General features: G+C 32.9%; 2 protein-coding genes and 1 pseudogene across 3 annotated transcripts; 2 read left to right on the top strand and 1 right to left on the bottom strand.

Moving 5' to 3' along the window:
- Positions 1-6131: 6131 nt before the first annotated feature.
- LOC130826639 (putative pentatricopeptide repeat-containing protein At5g37570) lies at positions 6132-12779 on the bottom strand (annotated as a pseudogene).
- Positions 8662-10296, top strand: LOC130827300 (proline transporter 1-like). Of its 2 annotated transcripts, XM_057692972.1 has the most exons (3): positions 8662-8875; positions 9645-9869; positions 9958-10296. In XM_057692972.1, exons 1-2 carry the CDS (start codon positions 8761-8763, stop codon positions 9827-9829), a joined length of 300 nt encoding a protein of 99 aa, XP_057548955.1. In that variant the 5' UTR covers positions 8662-8760; the 3' UTR covers positions 9830-9869; positions 9958-10296. The 2 variants fall into 2 exon arrangements, with proteins under 2 accessions (XP_057548955.1, XP_057548956.1); XM_057692973.1 differs by lacking the exon at positions 9958-10296 and having other exon boundaries at positions 9645-9870.
- A 2959-nt stretch (positions 12780-15738) lies between the features above and the next one.
- LOC130827213 (aldehyde oxidase GLOX-like) lies at positions 15739-18321 on the top strand. The gene is made up of 2 exons (XM_057692866.1): positions 15739-16804; positions 17300-18321. Exons 1-2 carry the CDS (start codon positions 15776-15778, stop codon positions 18290-18292), a joined length of 2022 nt encoding a protein of 673 aa, XP_057548849.1. The 5' UTR covers positions 15739-15775; the 3' UTR covers positions 18293-18321.

Here is an 18321-nt window from a genome sequence, read left to right as displayed (position 1 = left end):
CCTTACTATAGGATATATCTTACCCTTATCAATAGTAAAACAAACAAAGTAGTTATTTTTAATTGACCATTGGTAGCAATATCATATACAACTTCATATAAATAAAAAGTGCGAAATTATTTACTTTAGTCCATTATAATCTAAAATCAAGGAATTATAAATCTTTGGTTCCATCAAAATGTGGGATATTCAAACTAAAATACATCATATAAATATAGAGCATATCCCTTACTAGAATATTTTTATTGTGTTAGGATCCTTTTTTGTTACATTTACTTCATTATCTATTGTTAAAATTTTAAAACTTATTTTTTAGTATTAAAATAAAATCCTAAAAATCAAATTAAAAATGAAATGGTAACTCAAAATTAAATACTACCTCTGTTTTAATAGATTTGAAGTAAAGAAAAAGTGTGGGGCTTTTAAGAAATTAGTAATAAATGAAAAAAAAATTGTGTGGATGAAATTAAAAGAAAGTTAAAACATATGGATGAAATTAAAAAAGTCTTGGTCATTGTCCAAAAGTAGAAATGATATAAAATAAGTAGGACCGACTAAAATAACAATTGATGCAAACGAATGGGACATAGGAAGTAAATGATAGGATCAGAGCCGTCTTGAAAATTTTAAAAGCCCTGTGCAAAACTTTTATTTTGCGCCTTATTTATAGTAAATATATTTATTTTATTAATAAACTTAACATATTTCTTTTTTATTAACTTTTCATATACGGGAAAAAGAGAGAATCCTATACAGTTGATCAACTTGCATACCCTCAAAGACCCTCTAGATAGGATCAAACTCTTTAGAGATAAGATAACACATAACAAGTGAATATGTTTGCAGATCACCGTTTGGAGAAGAAACAACTAATAAATTGCTCTTACAAGTCAATGGTTTTTTCACCGTATTTCAACTTTCTTGTAAAATATGTTCTCAATCCAAACTTCAATTGAGTTAATATTTTCATTCAATCTTGTAATTAAAGATTGATCCATTGAATAATAATTATATATATATATATATATATATATATATATATATATATATATATATATATATATATATATATAAATGAATAAAAATTTGTAGATTATTTAAATTTTAAATACTATAGACTCTTGACTTTTTATAGTATTTCAATCCAGTACACCAAAACTATTTGGTTTCACATTTGTTTTTATAGAGTGCGTGACTGAGGTTTGGTGATGGTATTGCATGACTTGTTAGCTTTGATGAATTTAGACTCAAATTTTATTGTTAGATCTTGAGCACGTCTTTTGATTTTTGGTATCCTTATCCCTCTCTTACCATGTATATTTTCTACTCCCTCAATGCTTAATTCCTAGCACATATTATATTATTTCTCCATTAATGTACAATATTTATTTTACAACTATTTAGGCGTTTAATATCTAAAAGCTATAATCGCACAATTATAACTGTAATAACCCATCATTTTACGATGTCATTAATTATTATTTTAATAAAATTTTGAGATTTTAAGATTATATTAAAATTATTTTTTTGAATTAGTTTTAATAATTGATTTCTTGTATATACGAATTTAAATATCAACATAATTATAATAAAAAGAAAATAATAATAATAATAATAAATAAATAAATAGGTTGGCGATTATTAAAATAAAGAAATTTGAATTAATATTATTATTTATTAAAATTTGTGAACCAAACAAATGTGGGTTTCTTAGTTGGGCTTGACTAGAAGGTTATACTAGTAAAAGAGAATTTAGGATTTTAAGTCAAAAAAAAAAAAAATCACTCCTTACCTCACTAGTAGCCTGACGCCACCCTCTCCTCTCTTCTCTTCTCTCTCTCTCACTCCCCTCTCCCTCACGGTCCAACAGCGGCTGCCAACACCACCAGACCACGCCTACACCGTAGCCACCACCAACAGCAGTAGCCGGCTTCCACCCTCCCACGAGCAGCAGTACAGGCAGCAGCACAAGCTGCACTTGTCCAACCCTAACTGCACACCAACAGCCCCTCTACGAGCACAGTGTCGCCTCTGTGCGCGCCACCCACCGTGCAAACCACCACCACAACAAGCTCTCTTCCACTCCCTTTCTCTAACTCTAATTGTGAGCCATCTATTCCTTACTTCCTAATTATTTCTTTAATAACTTGATGATTACTTTGTTATTGAGTTTACTAGCTACTTGAGTATTTGAAATGAGTAATGGTTAAAAATGTCATCTTTAGACATGAAATGATTAGGGTTTAATCTAGTGAGGAGATTTTTAATGGTGTGTGTGCTTTTATGTTATATTTTGGTGGTATGATGATTGTTAGATAAGCTTACAAGTTGTTTTAAGGCCTACTTGATTGATTAAATGTTGTATGATAGTGGAAATGGTTAGTTGTCAATTGGGAGTAATAGTTGTTAAGTGTTATGGTTTGAGTGTTTGAATTACAAGTACTCTTGTTAGGTTTGTTATTGAATTTATAAATGCCTAATTTTATAGGGCCACGAGTATAGTGTCAACTTAGTGTTGAGGGTTGTTAAGGTTACTTGTCGTGTTGTTTTGATTATAGTTCTTTCTAGCTTTGGAGAATGTAACAAATGATATCGCGATTCGATAACTCTAAAATTTGCCTTCTCGTTATATTAGTGTTATGTTAAAATTGTAAGGCTTAGTTGTGGTTAGTTATTTTTGGTTACGCGAACCGATATACTAAAAATTACTTGATGTAAAGGAACAATTCACATTTACTTTTACTTTTAAATTGATGAATAGACTTATGTTGTGTTGAGTTAATGATTTTGACTTGTATTGAATGAGTTATATAGGTGCTAGAGTAATCGAAAACTCATGTTGAATGGGTGATAGTGGTTACTTTGGTACTTAGTTGGTATAACAAAGTAGTTACGGGAACATATTAGTTCTATTCCTAACTATATAGGTGCCCATTTCATAAGAGGAAGGTAGAACCTTAGTTGGGTGACTTTTGTGATGTTTGGTCATGCAGTGACACTTACAGGTACGTACACGTAGTAACTAACCCTTATATATGATTTTCTTTTAAGACATCATTGTTTATTATTTATTGTGATAATATGCATTGTATCGAAACAATGAGGTACTAGTGAGTAAACTTTATATGAAGAGATATCGATTATGACATCCTTGAGCTTAGAATAGTTTACAGAACGAGAGTTTTAGTAGAAGGCGGGGACTATCCCCTTATTTATTGAAAAATTGGATTATGCCTTATTTGGAGTTAGAATGACTTCTTTATAGGTGAATTTCGTATCTTGTTTGAGTTGCTCAGTGGGTTGCTATCCCAGGGCACTCATTAATAGTAGATTGCGAGAGTTATTCCCATTTGATAAAGCATTAGATTATGATTAGCTGGCGTGACTCAAATGGACTATGTCCGGTTGATTTAATAGTCCCCTAGGTGAGATCCCACGGGATCACTGTATGGGGGTATGAGCATACTTTTATCATTGGGCGCCGAGTGGCTGATACCGCCCCTTGACGGAGGTGTTACCATGAGGGCTTTGCAAACCCTAATATGGTGGCCTTTTCACTGGATTGGTACCCTAGTGTGTCTTTTTCCCGAAGGTAGGATTCGAGAGGGTCAGCTGGAGGGGGTATGAGCTCATACTTTGCCATGGGCGTCCAGTGGCCGATAGCGCCCTTGGCCTTGTCACTATGCCATGAAGTGGAGAAAAGATCCACTGATTACTCATTGATAGAAAATTTATTCATTCATAGAAAGCTTACACATTGATAGAACGTTTACTCATTGATAGAAAATTTATTAAATGATACAGTAGTTTATGCTAGTCAGAAGTACGCCTAAGTTAAGTTACCTCAAGGGAGTTACCAGTTCCAAAGATAGATTATGATCACACTTACTTTAAAATAGACAAGCTCTATAAGGTCATGTGCTAGGTAGTCTGTTAATACCTTGGTTGAGTTGCTATTACGCGTGTTTTAAAAAAGTTTATGTTTTGAGAAGAGGAGTGTGAAGACCTGCATTCTACCCAAGAACACATGGTTCGGGTTGGAAAGGACTTAATGAGGTTAAGAAGTATCGGTGGACAATAAACGGTTACTATTTGTGCTTGTGTCTTATGAAATCATCTTATGTTGTTGTATAACATAATGTTATCTATTAGTTGGCCTTGTTATATTTGATGCTAGTTACTGACTTATATGTGCTTGTGTTTATGTTTGTTTGTTTGATGACTTTTTATGATTGTCCTGCTATGACACATTGGCCTTTGGTCTGATGTCGAGCAGCAGGAGGATCATAGACAGGCGTAGCAGGTATTGGAGCTTCTTTTGCATTGCATTGCATTGGGGGAGAGTGATGAGGGCGAAGCATAACCTGTGTCATACTGTTATCTTTTGATTTTGTAGTTCTTATTTATCTTTTGTAAACTTTGGTTGCATACGTTTTGTTATGAGGCCTTGTGTCCTCCTTTGTATATTTGTGTTTCCGGTACGTAGTTTATAACTTCGTATGGTTTTAAAGAGTTAAGTCATTTTAAAACGCAAGCGTTGACACTGGAACCACGATCCATGCTTGGCATGTTGATTTGAGAAGCCGATGATGAATCATTCGTCGTGACACATTTTTGGAAAGGCATTGAAGGCCTTAGATTAGTTTAGTTATGTCATATATCTATATATCCTTGTCACATCCTCAATTTTTAGTAGAGATGCTGCCGAGATTTTCCACTCACCTTTTAAAGTTAATCTTTAACGTTTATCTAAATTCTTTTCCTTTTCTTTTTATGTAACACCTGAATTTCCTCCTGTCCTTCACGACTTTGGTTTCGTTTTGGTGGGTTTGGAAATTCAGAGGTGTTACAACCAACTATCTACAAGACTACAACCAATCATACATAAAAATATTGGAAAAATGACAAATGTCATCTTTAGAGAGTCTTGCCAAATTGAATTATTTTAGTAAATAATAGTTAATTATATGACAATATCTACCTAATTTAAAATCTGATTTTTTTAAAAAAATTGAAATTATTTTAGTGATAGTTGATAATAGGATGTATTGGATAAGTAATTTTAAAAAATAAGTATCAAATTTTTGCTTTAAAAAATTCATGTATTCGATAGATTAAATCATGACAATATATATACTTGTATTATTCTTTAAAGTTGTATTTTAATATATTTTACACTTATAAATTCGTATATTTCACGAGTTTCTATACTAATATTATGTATTTAAACAAGTAACACTATCCTTACAATCGTGGAACCCAATATTGTCTTCCAAAATTGATTATGCCATATCCATTACCCTTTTAGTCTTACATTTTAATCAATTTAGATAATCACAGACTATACCACAAATAATAAATAATAAATAATAAATACTTGTAGAAAGTCTAGTATCTCAATATTGACTATAATTTATTTTTCTAAGAGATTGTCATATATTTTTATTTTTAGTCCATTTTTTTATTTTGCTATAATTTTTCTTTTATAAACAAATTTCTGTATTTTCTTTTATTCTCATCCATTACATATCAATCTTCTTTTAAACATCATCTACAATTTTTGTGCAAAATTCTATTAGTGCAATATTTAGGAACGGAGGAAGTAAAAGTAGAATGTTAAACAATCAAGATTCTTAATGTATTGTATTATGAAAAAATTGTTATGAATAATCCAACTTATTGTCCATTTTTTTGTTAACAACCCCTTTTTGAAAAATGTTAAATGTTTCTATCCTTTGCACCTTTTGTTGTGAATAAACCTTTGTTGCAAAGAATCGATTATAATCGGTAAATCCCTTTTTCTTTTAACTTATTTAAACACATTTTGTTTTTCTAATTAAAAACCTCTTTGACCTTCATTAAAACCACCATCTACCTCTTTCTCTTTATATCTAATTCAACTCACTATCTACCTTAATTAAACACATTTTGTTTCCTAAAGGTGATCGCGACGTTTGTTTTTATGAAAAAGTCGTTATAATGGGCAATAATAATGTAAATTTAACAAAAACCTTAACATTTGTCCTACCAAATAGAAAAGTCAAAAGCTTGAGATCACAATGCAAATTCAAAAAAAAAAAAACATTTGTTTAGCACGCGTAAAAAACTAAAATTTAAGATCATCACATGAAAATTCCCAAAAGTTTATTTTATTTCTTACGGCATTTAACTTTTCACGTATTCCAACATACTAATTATTCAATTCTTAATATTTTTAATTATATATAATAAAAAATTATAAAAATTTAATATTAATAATCTTTGCATTAACATGAATCGAACAAAATCTTGCTGTTGCAATATTTCTAAGGTTGCAACAAATTTGAATCTGGAAAAGTACGAAGGGACTAAATCAAAGATACATAATCTTTGTAAATCGACACAAAACTCAACAACGTTATGATTAGGAGTTCAATATTGACCTTTTCTATAGCTTTCATTATGTCGAGGATAATGCTTAATCTATCATGGTTGATAATAATAAAATAAACAAAACCAAAAAAGTAAATTAAAATCACAAAAACTTTCACCCTATCAAATTCTACCACTTAAGGGTGATTTGTTAACTTCATAAATTACCATTATTTACTAAGACTTCCTCATACTTTAATACGCTTTTTCACACGAGAAATCTTTGAGCTAGAAGTGCACTATGATGATTCCACTTTAAATAAGAGGCAGTTGAGATCGAACCCGTGACCTCATATCATGTTGACTCCTAAATCTTGTTAAGTAATCAACTCCACCAAAAGCTTAAACTGATAATTAAAACTCCAGGATATATTATATACTTTAAACTCCTGTTATCATTTAGGATATAACAAAAAAAAAAATTGGTTAGTTCATCGAATTAGAATGAAATGTAATATATTAACGACGTAAAACTCTAAGACACAAAGACAATCTCTCGTGCAAAAATACGGTAAGTTGATAACTATTGCAATTACGACCACCATTCAGTGATGTAATTGTTGTACCGTCAAATATGGTGTAAAAATTACAAAACATTTGTGGAAACAGCCTAAAATTTTATTTCAACTGTGAAAGTGCGGGTTATATCAATTTGGAAAATTTAAAAATCTTTACGGTGTAGCAGATAAAATATAATATGAAATGAACTTGTTTTGTACATTAGATTAGCCGCCTTTGCTTATTTCATTGTCAGAACCAATACCCATCTAACATGCAGTCCGAGCTTCTTTCCATGGGGTAAGGAAAAATAATCTAAATGACAAGAAAAGAACAACAAAGTACAACAACCGTGTGATACACAAATACAATACGGAACTTGATACATTAATATAGTGTGTAAGATATGTATTGAGATTTGAGAAGAAATGATGAATGTTAGGATATGTTGAGGGGCAAGTATTTTTCAATTATATGGTCTTTATTAGGACTTAACTCTAAGCCTCTAAATGAGATAACTCAATCGATACAAAAAAATTGCCTTGGTGCATGTAGTTAGGCGATGACATTATTGATATTATTTTGGTTGATGAGATCAAGAAGGGGGTAAAAGCTAAGTTAGAACAATTGAGGCAAAAGTTAGAGTTACGAGATTTTAAATAAAGATGGAGCAAGATAGTGTACATGGAGTGTAATTTTAGCACAAACGAGATAATGAGAGACTTTATAAATCTAGAAGAGAAAGAAATTGCTTCAACTGAATGCTTTAAATACCTTAAGTCCATATTTCAGAGTAGTGAAGACATTTAACAAGATGTGACCCATAGAATTAAGTATGAGTGACGAAAATAAAGAGCGGCTACCAAAATATTATGTGATCGATATATGCACTTAAAGGTAAAGGTTTAATTTTATTGAACAACCATTAGACCCACGCTACTAAATAGATCAAAATGTTGGGCTTTTAGAATGCATGGTAGTAGAAAGGTGGGAGTAGCAGAAATGTGAATATTTTGATCGATGAGTGGGCATATGAAAAGACGAGGTATTAGCAAACCATACGAAAAATAGAAAGTTGGAGCTTGAGAGACTAAAAAAGACCAAAAATGACTGGGAGGACCGGACTGGAAAAGGAAATAAAGGATCTAGACTTACAAATTCAAATGGTAGAAAATCAGAAAGAATGAAGAAAAAAAATCTATGTGGATGACCATTGAAAGTGATATATTAGTTCATGTATCAGACCTCATTTATTTAGGATTAAGGCTATATCATTATTGTTGTTGTATTCATTAAAAATTAAATGTTAGCGATTCTACTGATCTAGTAGCACAACGAAAACCTCTGACATTTGTGGTTCTTACTCAAGGAAGCATTATCGACAATGTTAGCATATTTCTTGTTTTAGTGGATGAGAACTAATTTTCTCTTGTAAGTTGAAATGGAAAACTGATTACATTGTCAACTCCATACTTTAATGCCATTAAGTGGTTCCTACAGTCCCATCACCAGGTTTGAAAGGGTTGAAAGTACGCAATCTTACCCTTATTAAAGATAAAACAAAGAGGTTGTTTCCGATTAACCATTGTTAGCAAACGTCATGTGCAACTTCACATAAAACACATACCGATGCTACATAAACGCTATACTAGAAGTTACGAAAAAATTCCTTATAGAGTGGAAATATTGGATAACAAAATCAAAACTTTGGGCAAAAACTCAAAATCAAGTTTGACCAAGGTCAAACATATTTCTAATTTGTTGATTAACTAATGCATGTGGAACTTTTACATACTTTCCCTATAAAGAAGCTGAACTGGCAACGCAAAAATCATCCTGAAAAAAATATCTATGGAGAAACAAGATGTGTTTAGTCAACCACAAGTTTTGAGCTTAGAATCAGGCTCAGTAAAGGATGACCAAATCATGACTGACATAACAATTTCAGCTCACACTATTGGCAACGGTAAGTTTCAATCTTTTGTTGCATCCATAATAATCACATGTATCCATCAGATTAGTGCAAAGTGTACTATCAGAATTTATTAACAGTTTGTCTATCATATTTGTAACAAGTTACACTAAAATAGCCATAAGTTTGTGGGAGTAACAAGTTACACTAGTGCAAAGTGTATACTCTCAGATTAGTGCCGGTGGATATGGGCGGGGCGGGGCGGGTGGATATGAGGCAGGTAAGACCTCATATCCACCACCTATCCCTACCCATGGCGGGTTGGACTTTTCATACCTATACCCAGCCACTACCACCAAAGTCATAACCATACCTGCCCTTGGGTACGGTGCAAAAACCGCTAAATTATACCCGCCTGCCATTTATGCTAGTAAAAACAAGGCCGCATCGTATCGCATCGTTGTAAAGATTTTCAAACTAAACGAACCGGTATTTCCCAAGGCATAAAAAATCCGCGTTTTGGGCCGCATCAAGGGATATCTTATGATTTCGACCGATATTTAGGCGATATGATAACCGCATCACTCCCATTACCGCATCAACCATTCCATTACCGTGTTCGCGACTGTTACCGCATTTTTACTCTATGAGATTATTCCCTAGTCTTAGGTTATACTTCGTCCTAAGAGGACCAACTGCTCAGAGTTTCCAACAACAGGGGAAACGAGATTTTATTATCTAAAGTTCGGTTTGGATGCATAGATTGAGAAAAACAGAGTTTTTAAAACTAATACAGAATTGCTTTACTATGTAAAATATGCAGATTCATGGCAGCAAGTTAGTTTGCTGCTCGTAACGAGCTTTAACTGTGGATGGATATTGAGCTTTTCAAATCTTATGTTGGTGCCTCTAGGTTGGGTATGGGGTGTTATCAGCTTGGTTCTTGTTGGGTGGTTTAGTGGCTATTCAAGCTGGCTATTAGGAGATTTTCATATCATTCAAGGCTAGAGATTCATCAGATATAGAGACGTCATGGGTTATTTGTTTGGTTAGTTTCCCTCTAAGTCCTAGACTTTGATCTTGATCTTAAACTCTTTTTAAAGGTAGAAATACTAATTCCAAACATTTGTATGCAGGGAAAAAAATGTACTATGTCACATTCATATTCCACTTTTCAACCTTCATATTGGGAAACATGGGTTTTATCCTTCAAGGAGGCAAATCACTGAAGGTGTATATTCCGTAAATTCTACTCCCTCCGTTTTTAATAAAGTTTTGACGAAAAATATTCATGAAAATTAAGAAAAATGAATCTTTTTGACCTTCAATATATTATTTTATCAAATAATAAATTTGATAGAATGTTCACGGAAATTAAGAAAAATAAAATTATTTAGACAATGAGTATATTATTTTATTAAATAATAATTTTGATGGAATGTTCACGAAAATTAGGAAGAATAGAATATTTTGGATGATGAATATATTACTTTATTAAATAATATATATATATATATATATATATATATATATATATATATATATATATATATATATATATATATATATATATATATTCTGAATCAGAGAGAAACGTACCACGGCTCATAGACACTTAGCAATCTCTCCCGCTCTACATTTTGCAAAGATCCACATAGTATATAGTACACTCTCTTGCACTCTACATTCTGTATATAACCAAATAAACTACATGACATTAACTTTGAGAGGTTTTTGTGTTGTTTCACTTGTTCTAGAAAGTAATACCAATCTAGGAACACTTTTTCTGTGCACAGGTTACTGTGTAATACAGTGTCTTAAATCGATAAAGAGCAATCAATAATAGCAACCACATTGAAACCTAGAACGAATAGGATCCGCTACACTGAAGTATATATCATCCTTAATTATCTTTTACATGGATCTCACTGCTCTGTCACCCCTTATCCCCATCCGATGCAATGCAAACCCAAAGACTCAATTATTTCATGTTCCTTTTACCTCTTTCTATCTGGATCGTCTGTGATCTCACTCGGTTCTTTAAAAATATGTATATTCTTAACATTTCATCCTAGGATCTGCTACCTCTTGAAGTTGGCATCAAACATGGCCGAACCCCTGCAATCAATTTATACATATAAGTGTCATATGTGTTACTACACACCCAGCTCAATATACAGACCTTTTATGATTCGTCTCCAAAACATGAACTAGATTGTCAGTTGCGCAGTGACACTTAGTAATAGACCTGCTCTGCTGCTCATTGCAACTCAAAAGCAAACTTCTGCATAGTCAAACAAAGTCCCATGCCCGCGTACTTGGGGTCAGGACATGAAAACAACGGACCATGTTTGCATGTTGTTCGCCAACAGCAGAGTTTTTTCTGCTCATTTATCCAATACTCTGTCTATGGGCCTACACTATCTCTTCCGTATTAGTTAGATCCAACTATAACCAGGTTCTTTGGCTGCGATTTTTTCGGTCATAGATTTACGAATCCTTGCTGCATCATCCCATTCCTCTCATGCAGCGTATATACCAGAAAGAAGTACATAGTTCCCAGTATTTTGAGGCTCTAATACAAACAATTCCTGAGCGACAGATTTTGCGATTCTAACATTGTTATAAGTTCGACAGGCGGCAAGTAAGGCACCTAGAGCTCCCGCACGTGGACCCATTGGCATACTCTGAAGCATTTTATATGCTTGTTCCAATCTCCCAGCACGTCCAAGCATATCAATTACGCAAGCATAATGATCTGCATCTAACTGAATCTTGTATTCATTTATCATGCTTTCCCAATATGCTAAACCTTCTTCAACAAGTCCAGCATGGCTACACGCATTCAAAACGCCAAAAAACGTTATGTAATCAGGTTCAACATTTTTCAATAACATTTTAATAGAGATCTCAAGTGCTTTGAGGCCATGTCCATGTGAAGCGAGGCCAGTTATCAATGCACTATAAGGGTACACATCCGGACGAGGAATCTTCTCAAACAACTGATGCTTTTTCAATGTTACCGCATTTACCATGCATATCAACTAAGGAAGTTAGTACTCTCTCATTCCGCTCAATACCTTCCTGATCAACTAAAGTCGTGATCCAATTGGCCAAATCAGGACAACCTAATTGCGCTATCGCAGACATTACAGCAGTCATAGCATAAGGACCAGGCCTAACAAGTGCTCTTTGCATACCATAAAAGTATTTCAATGCTTCATTTGGTACTCCATTTTGAGCATACGCACTAATCATAACAGTCCAACAAACTAAAGTCTTCTCAGGGGTAGCCTCAAAAATAATCCTCGCTTTATCCATCAACCTATTTCTAGTATACCCAACTAGCATTGTCGTCCAAGAAACCACATTCTTATCATTCATCATATCCAAAATCAATTGAGTGGAATCTATATCACCACAATTTGCATAACCCACAATCATAGCATTCCATGAAATCAAATTTCTGATAGGCATACTATCAAAAACCATCCGAGCATCGGTCATATCCTCCCCAATTCTAGCATATGCTCCAAGAAGAGCAATATAAGACGCAACATCTCTTTGAGGCATTTCATCGAACACCTTACGTGCACAACCTAATTTCCCACATTTCCCACACATATCGATCAAAGCATTAAAATTTTCAATGATTGAACAAAACCCAGAACAATACGACCATGAACTCCAAAACCATAATTAAGATACCAGATAGCAGCACATGAGTTGAGAACAAAAGGGTAAGTGTAATTATCAAGCTATATAGCATCTGATTGAACATTGGGATGGACGTAATTGTATCATCTAAGACGATGAAAATCTCAATCTTATATGGCATCCCTTCCCCTCTATTTTCTATATTAGACCCAAGTCCCAACAAGGTAAGAAACTTTCTACATCCGTTTTGTAATCAGCTAAAATGGGGGAACCCAAATTATTGCAATGGTATTACCATCATACAAATCCAATAAAACACATAAAAGAAGCAATACTTCCACCTATGACACCATCAACATTAACCTTCACAAAACCCAAAATTTTGAGTTCATAAAGATGCAAAGGTTTCCTTTTCTAGTGAATTGACTGTCCATGACATTGTTACAAGAAAAAGTTGTCGCCACAAAAGGAAACTTTAAGATCTCAGCAGAAGTAAGTATCCGTTTCTTCAGGTCTTTAAACAAAGTCCTATGTTTGATTCTCAAGTAGCCTTCTCTTCCCTTGCCCTACTTATCTAACTACACAAAGCACAACTTATACCTAGAATAGCTTGTTGAAGGTGGCATCCTCTCTTAATCTAGAGTTTCTTACTAAGGTAGTTACAAATCCTTGTCCATAAATATTTTAAAACATATAGAAGCACATCAAATACAAAGTATGACATATTTAAGATACTTCACAAAGAGGATAAGACTTCCAAGTGAACATGAATTAATGAAGAGACCAACCAAATGAGACAAAAAAACAATAAAACACAAAAGCATCACCAACAAAGGACACTGTCGGTGATGATACTATAGATGAAGAGCACAGGAGCTGATGATTGTGATAGTCTCCTGTAGTTGATGTGCAACAAAGGTTTTTATATGCAGCTGATGTTAGTGCTCTGATTGAGTTTTTTCACGTGTCCTACTGCTGATGTCTACCTATTCAAGACCAAGCATACAAGTGTGCACGTGTCCTACTGATCTCATTATGTGTTGATTAGTTAGGGTGTTAGGTTTAGAATCTTTTCTTTTCTTTCTTTTTCTGCTTCCTATATATATGTAGGAGCATTGTTTCCAGTTGTAGTGTGTTCAATGAATAATAAAGATTTCTTCTTCTAGTTTCTTTTCTCCATTATTGATTGTATACTCTTGCATTTTATAACAGAAAAAAACCCCCTTGAAACAGACTTTAATAGCAACGTATAGCAACAAAAAACCAACAACATTCTCTATATTTGTACATTATTACATCTGCTTCTGTTTCAGGGAAAAACAGCAAAAGAAAATGTTCAATTTAAACCATTGAAATACTTAAGTTCCTTCAGCATGAGATATAAAAGAAAAACAAAATTAGACATAAACAAGAGTTTCAAGGGAAAACAACAATGCCAATCAATCTCAAAGAAAAACCAAACTAATTAGCAAAGTAGAAAAGAACCAACAAATTTCGACATAAACCCTAACTTTTTTAATAAAAGAAGTAAGAAATAGAGAAATACCAGTTTGAGAAAGAAACCGTTCTTCCTTTGTTCAAGACATTGACCGAAGATGAGAGGAGAAGCGTTGAGATGGAGGAGTTAACTGAAAATGGAGGGACCAAAATTTTCGGGTGGAGTAGAGATGGAGGAGAATCGTGAAAATGGAGGGAATTGTAAAAAAAAAATAATTAAAACCTTGATTTTAGAATTATTATTACTGTTCTGATTTGATGACTTTGTCTCAATTGAATTTTTAAAAATTATTCACACATTTTTTTAACGATTTATTGTTACATTTAATCTATATTTTATTTTAAATATATGAATTAAAACTTTTAATATAGTTAAGATTTTAAATGATTCGTTTAATGCAAGGATTATTATTATCAATTGAATTTTTTAAAATTATTTTCACACATTTTTTTAACGATTTATTGTTACATTTAATCTATAATTTATTTTTAAATATATGAATTAAAACTTTTAATATAGTTAAGATTTTAGTTGATTCGTTTAACGCAAGGATTATTATTATTATTATTATTATTATTATTATTATTATTATTATTATTATTTATGCTCAATTAGTGATACTAAGGTTTCATTTAATGAGGGAATATCACCATCATCACCATCATCATTATCAAATAAGTGATTCTTTTGGGTTTGTAGGGTTAGTAGTGTATATACTAGCAATCTAAACTCTACTTGAATTAGTTTGGACTTTTGTTTAATTTAGTTTATGTTTAGTGCACCTGATTTTTACTGATTAAAAATAATTTTTATTGATCAAAATTGATTTTTACTATTTGTAACTGATTTTTGCTGATTAAAACTGATTTTACTAATTAAAACTGATTTTTAGTAATTGAAACTAACTTTTACTAATTGTAACTGATTTTTAGTTATAATTATTTTAAAATAATACTTGCGAATAAACCCACACGCCGCTTATGTTATAATATACGAATTTTCTAACTTTTTCATTTTAAAATTATATGAGAAAATACAAATTACAATACTCCAAGAGCCTAATCTCTAATCTATAGTATTATTACTTTGATAATCCAACAACTTGGACATTTAGAATTTTAGCTTCATTTCCTTATGTATTCCTACTGCATCGTCAAATGTCTTGTCTATTGAAGATTTTTTTTGTGTTTGGAGTATTTTGAACAATGCTTTAATTTATATTATTTTTAAGATTGTAATTAAATTTTTTATATTGACCATATCCATTTATTTGTTGGTCCTGTCCGTTAAGAAAAAGGCAGGTAGTATCAAAAATATTAGATTTGGCGAGTGGGATTTTGAAAATTCAAGTCTGCAACAAATTTTTATAAGCATGTCAGGTCCGCTACTCGTTTAAACCAGCCATAAACACCTCTAGTTTGTATGTAATGAAATGAAGTACAAGTTTTATGTACTAGCACAAGTTTACCAAGCTTAGTTTGATCACAACATATTTGCTACCTACTTTAAATGCTACAAAAATGTCATTCCTTTTAAATTAACCCAAATTTCAATACCCACCCAATCATAAAGGATTAGTTAATCAAAATATGATCATGTATTAGGCATTGCATAAATTTTAGCAAAACAGAAGTAATATATCTTCCCATTAAAAGACCATTGCAACACATATCCCCAATAATAAGGCATTGTTTTCTAACTATATAAATACTTGTATAAATCTCACTTTCTATTCCCACTTCACTCCTTAAGTAGTCCTTAATATATGTTTCTTTATTCACTCAATTATTCCCTAAATCATGGGTCATAACCCTTATTTTGCTACAATATTACTTTTCACATTTTCCTTTTGTATTATTATTAGTTCCCAAACTTCCAATATTATAGGAAAAGATGGAGAATGGGAACTTATAAGGGAAAATGTTGGTGTAGTAGCCATGCATATGGCCTTAACCCATAAGAACACTGTCCTTATTTTCGACCAAACCGGTTCTGGACCCTCTGCTTACCTACTTAAACACCGGGCCCACGGTGGAGATTGTCATGTGAACCACCCTAATGACATAAAAGACTCCAAATGTTTTGCTCATTCAGTTGAGTATCATATTGATACTGATGAGTTAAGGCCATTAAGAATTGAGGCAGACCCGTTTTGCTCTTCGGGTTCATTTCTTCGAAACGGGACCCTATTGCAAACGGGAGGGTATGCAAATGGGTATAAGAAGATCCGGTACTTTCAGCCTTGTGATAATAGAATGTGTGATTGGAGATTAGCTAAAATTAGACTTACTAAAAGTAGATGGTATGCTTCTAACCATTTACTTCCGGGTGAAAATGAACGTGTCATAATAGTGGGTGGTAAAAAAGTATGGTCTTATGAATTTGTTCCTAAAAGATCACCTAATGAAGTTGCTTATACTCTTCCATTTTTGCACCAAACTTATAATAAATCTGAAGGAGGAAATAATCTTTACCCTTTTCTTCATTTATCATCTAATGGGCATCTTTTTATTTTTGCTAATCGGGATTCGATTCTCTTCGACTACAGGCTTAACCAAGTTGTTAAGACCTATCCAAGGATCCCGGGTGGTGGATCCAGGAACTACCCAAGTTCCGGGTCTTCTGTTATTTTACCATTGGATCATCAAAATGGGTTTCAAAAGGTTGAGGTTATGGTATGTGGGGGTGCAAGTGAGGGAGCTTTTAGTGCAGCTCTTAAAGAAAGGTTCTTAGAAGGATTAAAAACTTGTGGAAGAATGGTGATTACAGGAAATAGTCATGTTTGGAACATGGAAGCAATGCCCCATGCTCGACTTTTATCGGACATGGTAATGATAAATTTGGACTTGTACACAAGACCCATATAAGAAAAGAGACAAACCCGACCGATGGACTTTTTTCCTAAAATCAATTGGTAATAGAAAAAGTAGTCCATCAAGCTTATATGTTAGTTAAACTTAATTTAATTGTTCGATGTAGGATCACATGTGAGTTATTTTTCCAACAACCCCCTCACATGTGAACTCATTTTTTAATTGAGCGAGAACGTCATTCTTTTCAAACCTGTACATTATTTTTTATGGAAGACCGATATTTTTTTTTCTAGTTATTCTGAAACTATCGGCTCTGATACCATGATAAATTTGTGCTTGTACACAAGACACATACATAAACAGAGTTGATTGCACATAAACCTGATGAAATTCCATTCGAAAACCAGTTGGTAGTAGGAAAAGTAGCACATCAAAGTTATATATTAGCTAGTCAACCTCTTTCTAATTATTGTTCGATGTGGCATTACATGCGTGTCATTTTTCCAACAGGTAATACTTCCTACAGGACATATACTCATCATCAATGGTGCGAAGCGAGGAGCTGGAGGGTGGAACAATGCGGATAGTCCTGCAAATAAGCCGTTTTTGTACAAGCCGAAGAATCTGATAGGGGAAAGATTTTCAGTCCTAAAGGAAACAAATATACCTAGGATGTATCATTCATCAGCTATACTTTTACCAAATGGGAAGGTTCTTATCGGTGGAAGTAACCCAAATAAAAGATATGTGTACAATGATGTAAAGTACCCAACTGAATTAAGGTTACAAACATTTGCTCCTCAATATACTGATCATAGGTTTAACCCTATAAGGCCTAGTAACATATCTGTACTTATTAACAATGAGTTCCAAGAAAAGTTAAAGCCAATTGATAATTTCACTAAGAAACATACTACAATTCATAACAATGGAACACATCATAGTATAGTAAATATGCCTAGAAATAACACCCATAAGGTTAATGGAAATAAAAACCATCACCATGTAAATAAGCCTAAATCGACTTCTCATAAGGCAAAAGGAGATAAAACCCATCACCATTTGACTAAGCTTAAACCGACTCCTCATAAGGCAAATAGAAGTAGTAATCATCATATACAGAGCCAAGGTTCGAGCCATAAAAGGCGGTTTAAGAAAAATTCGATTAGAAAAGATTACAAAAATGATGGAGATAGTATGAGTGTAAGGTATGGGGATGAATTTAAAGTGAGATTTTGGGTTAAAAGGAGGTTGGAAAATGAGGTACAATTTAATGCATATGCACCACCATTTACAACACATTCAGTGGCAATGAATCAAAGGTTGTTGAAGCTGAAAAGGAAGAAATTAGTACAAGATGATGATGGGTGGGTAAGTGCAATTGTGGAAGCACCACCTTCAGCAAATGTTGCACCTTCTGGGTATTACATGCTTTTTCTTGTGAATAATGGGATTCCTAGTACTGCTCAATGGATTAAATTTGTACATGCAACAACTTCATAGTATTATTATTTACATCTAGTTATGTAAGT

This window comes from Amaranthus tricolor, chromosome 11, assembly GCF_026212465.1.
Source record: "Amaranthus tricolor cultivar Red isolate AtriRed21 chromosome 11, ASM2621246v1, whole genome shotgun sequence".
Lineage (NCBI taxonomy): Eukaryota > Viridiplantae > Streptophyta > Magnoliopsida > Caryophyllales > Amaranthaceae > Amaranthus > Amaranthus tricolor.
This window is presented reverse-complemented; position numbering and strand designations above follow the sequence as displayed.

Coding starts and splice junctions, on each gene's coding strand:
- LOC130827213 (XM_057692866.1), top strand. CDS start 15,776: ATGGGTCATAACCCTTATTTTGCTACAATATTACTTTTCACATTTTCC. Junction 16,805..17,299: donor CTCGACTTTTATCGGACATG/GTAATGATAAAT, acceptor TTTTTCCAACAG/GTAATACTTCCTACAGGACA.
- LOC130827300 (XM_057692972.1), top strand. CDS start 8,761: ATGGAGAAACAAGATGTGTTTAGTCAACCACAAGTTTTGAGCTTAGAA. Junction 8,876..9,644: donor AGCTCACACTATTGGCAACG/GTAAGTTTCAAT, acceptor TAAAATATGCAG/ATTCATGGCAGCAAGTTAGT.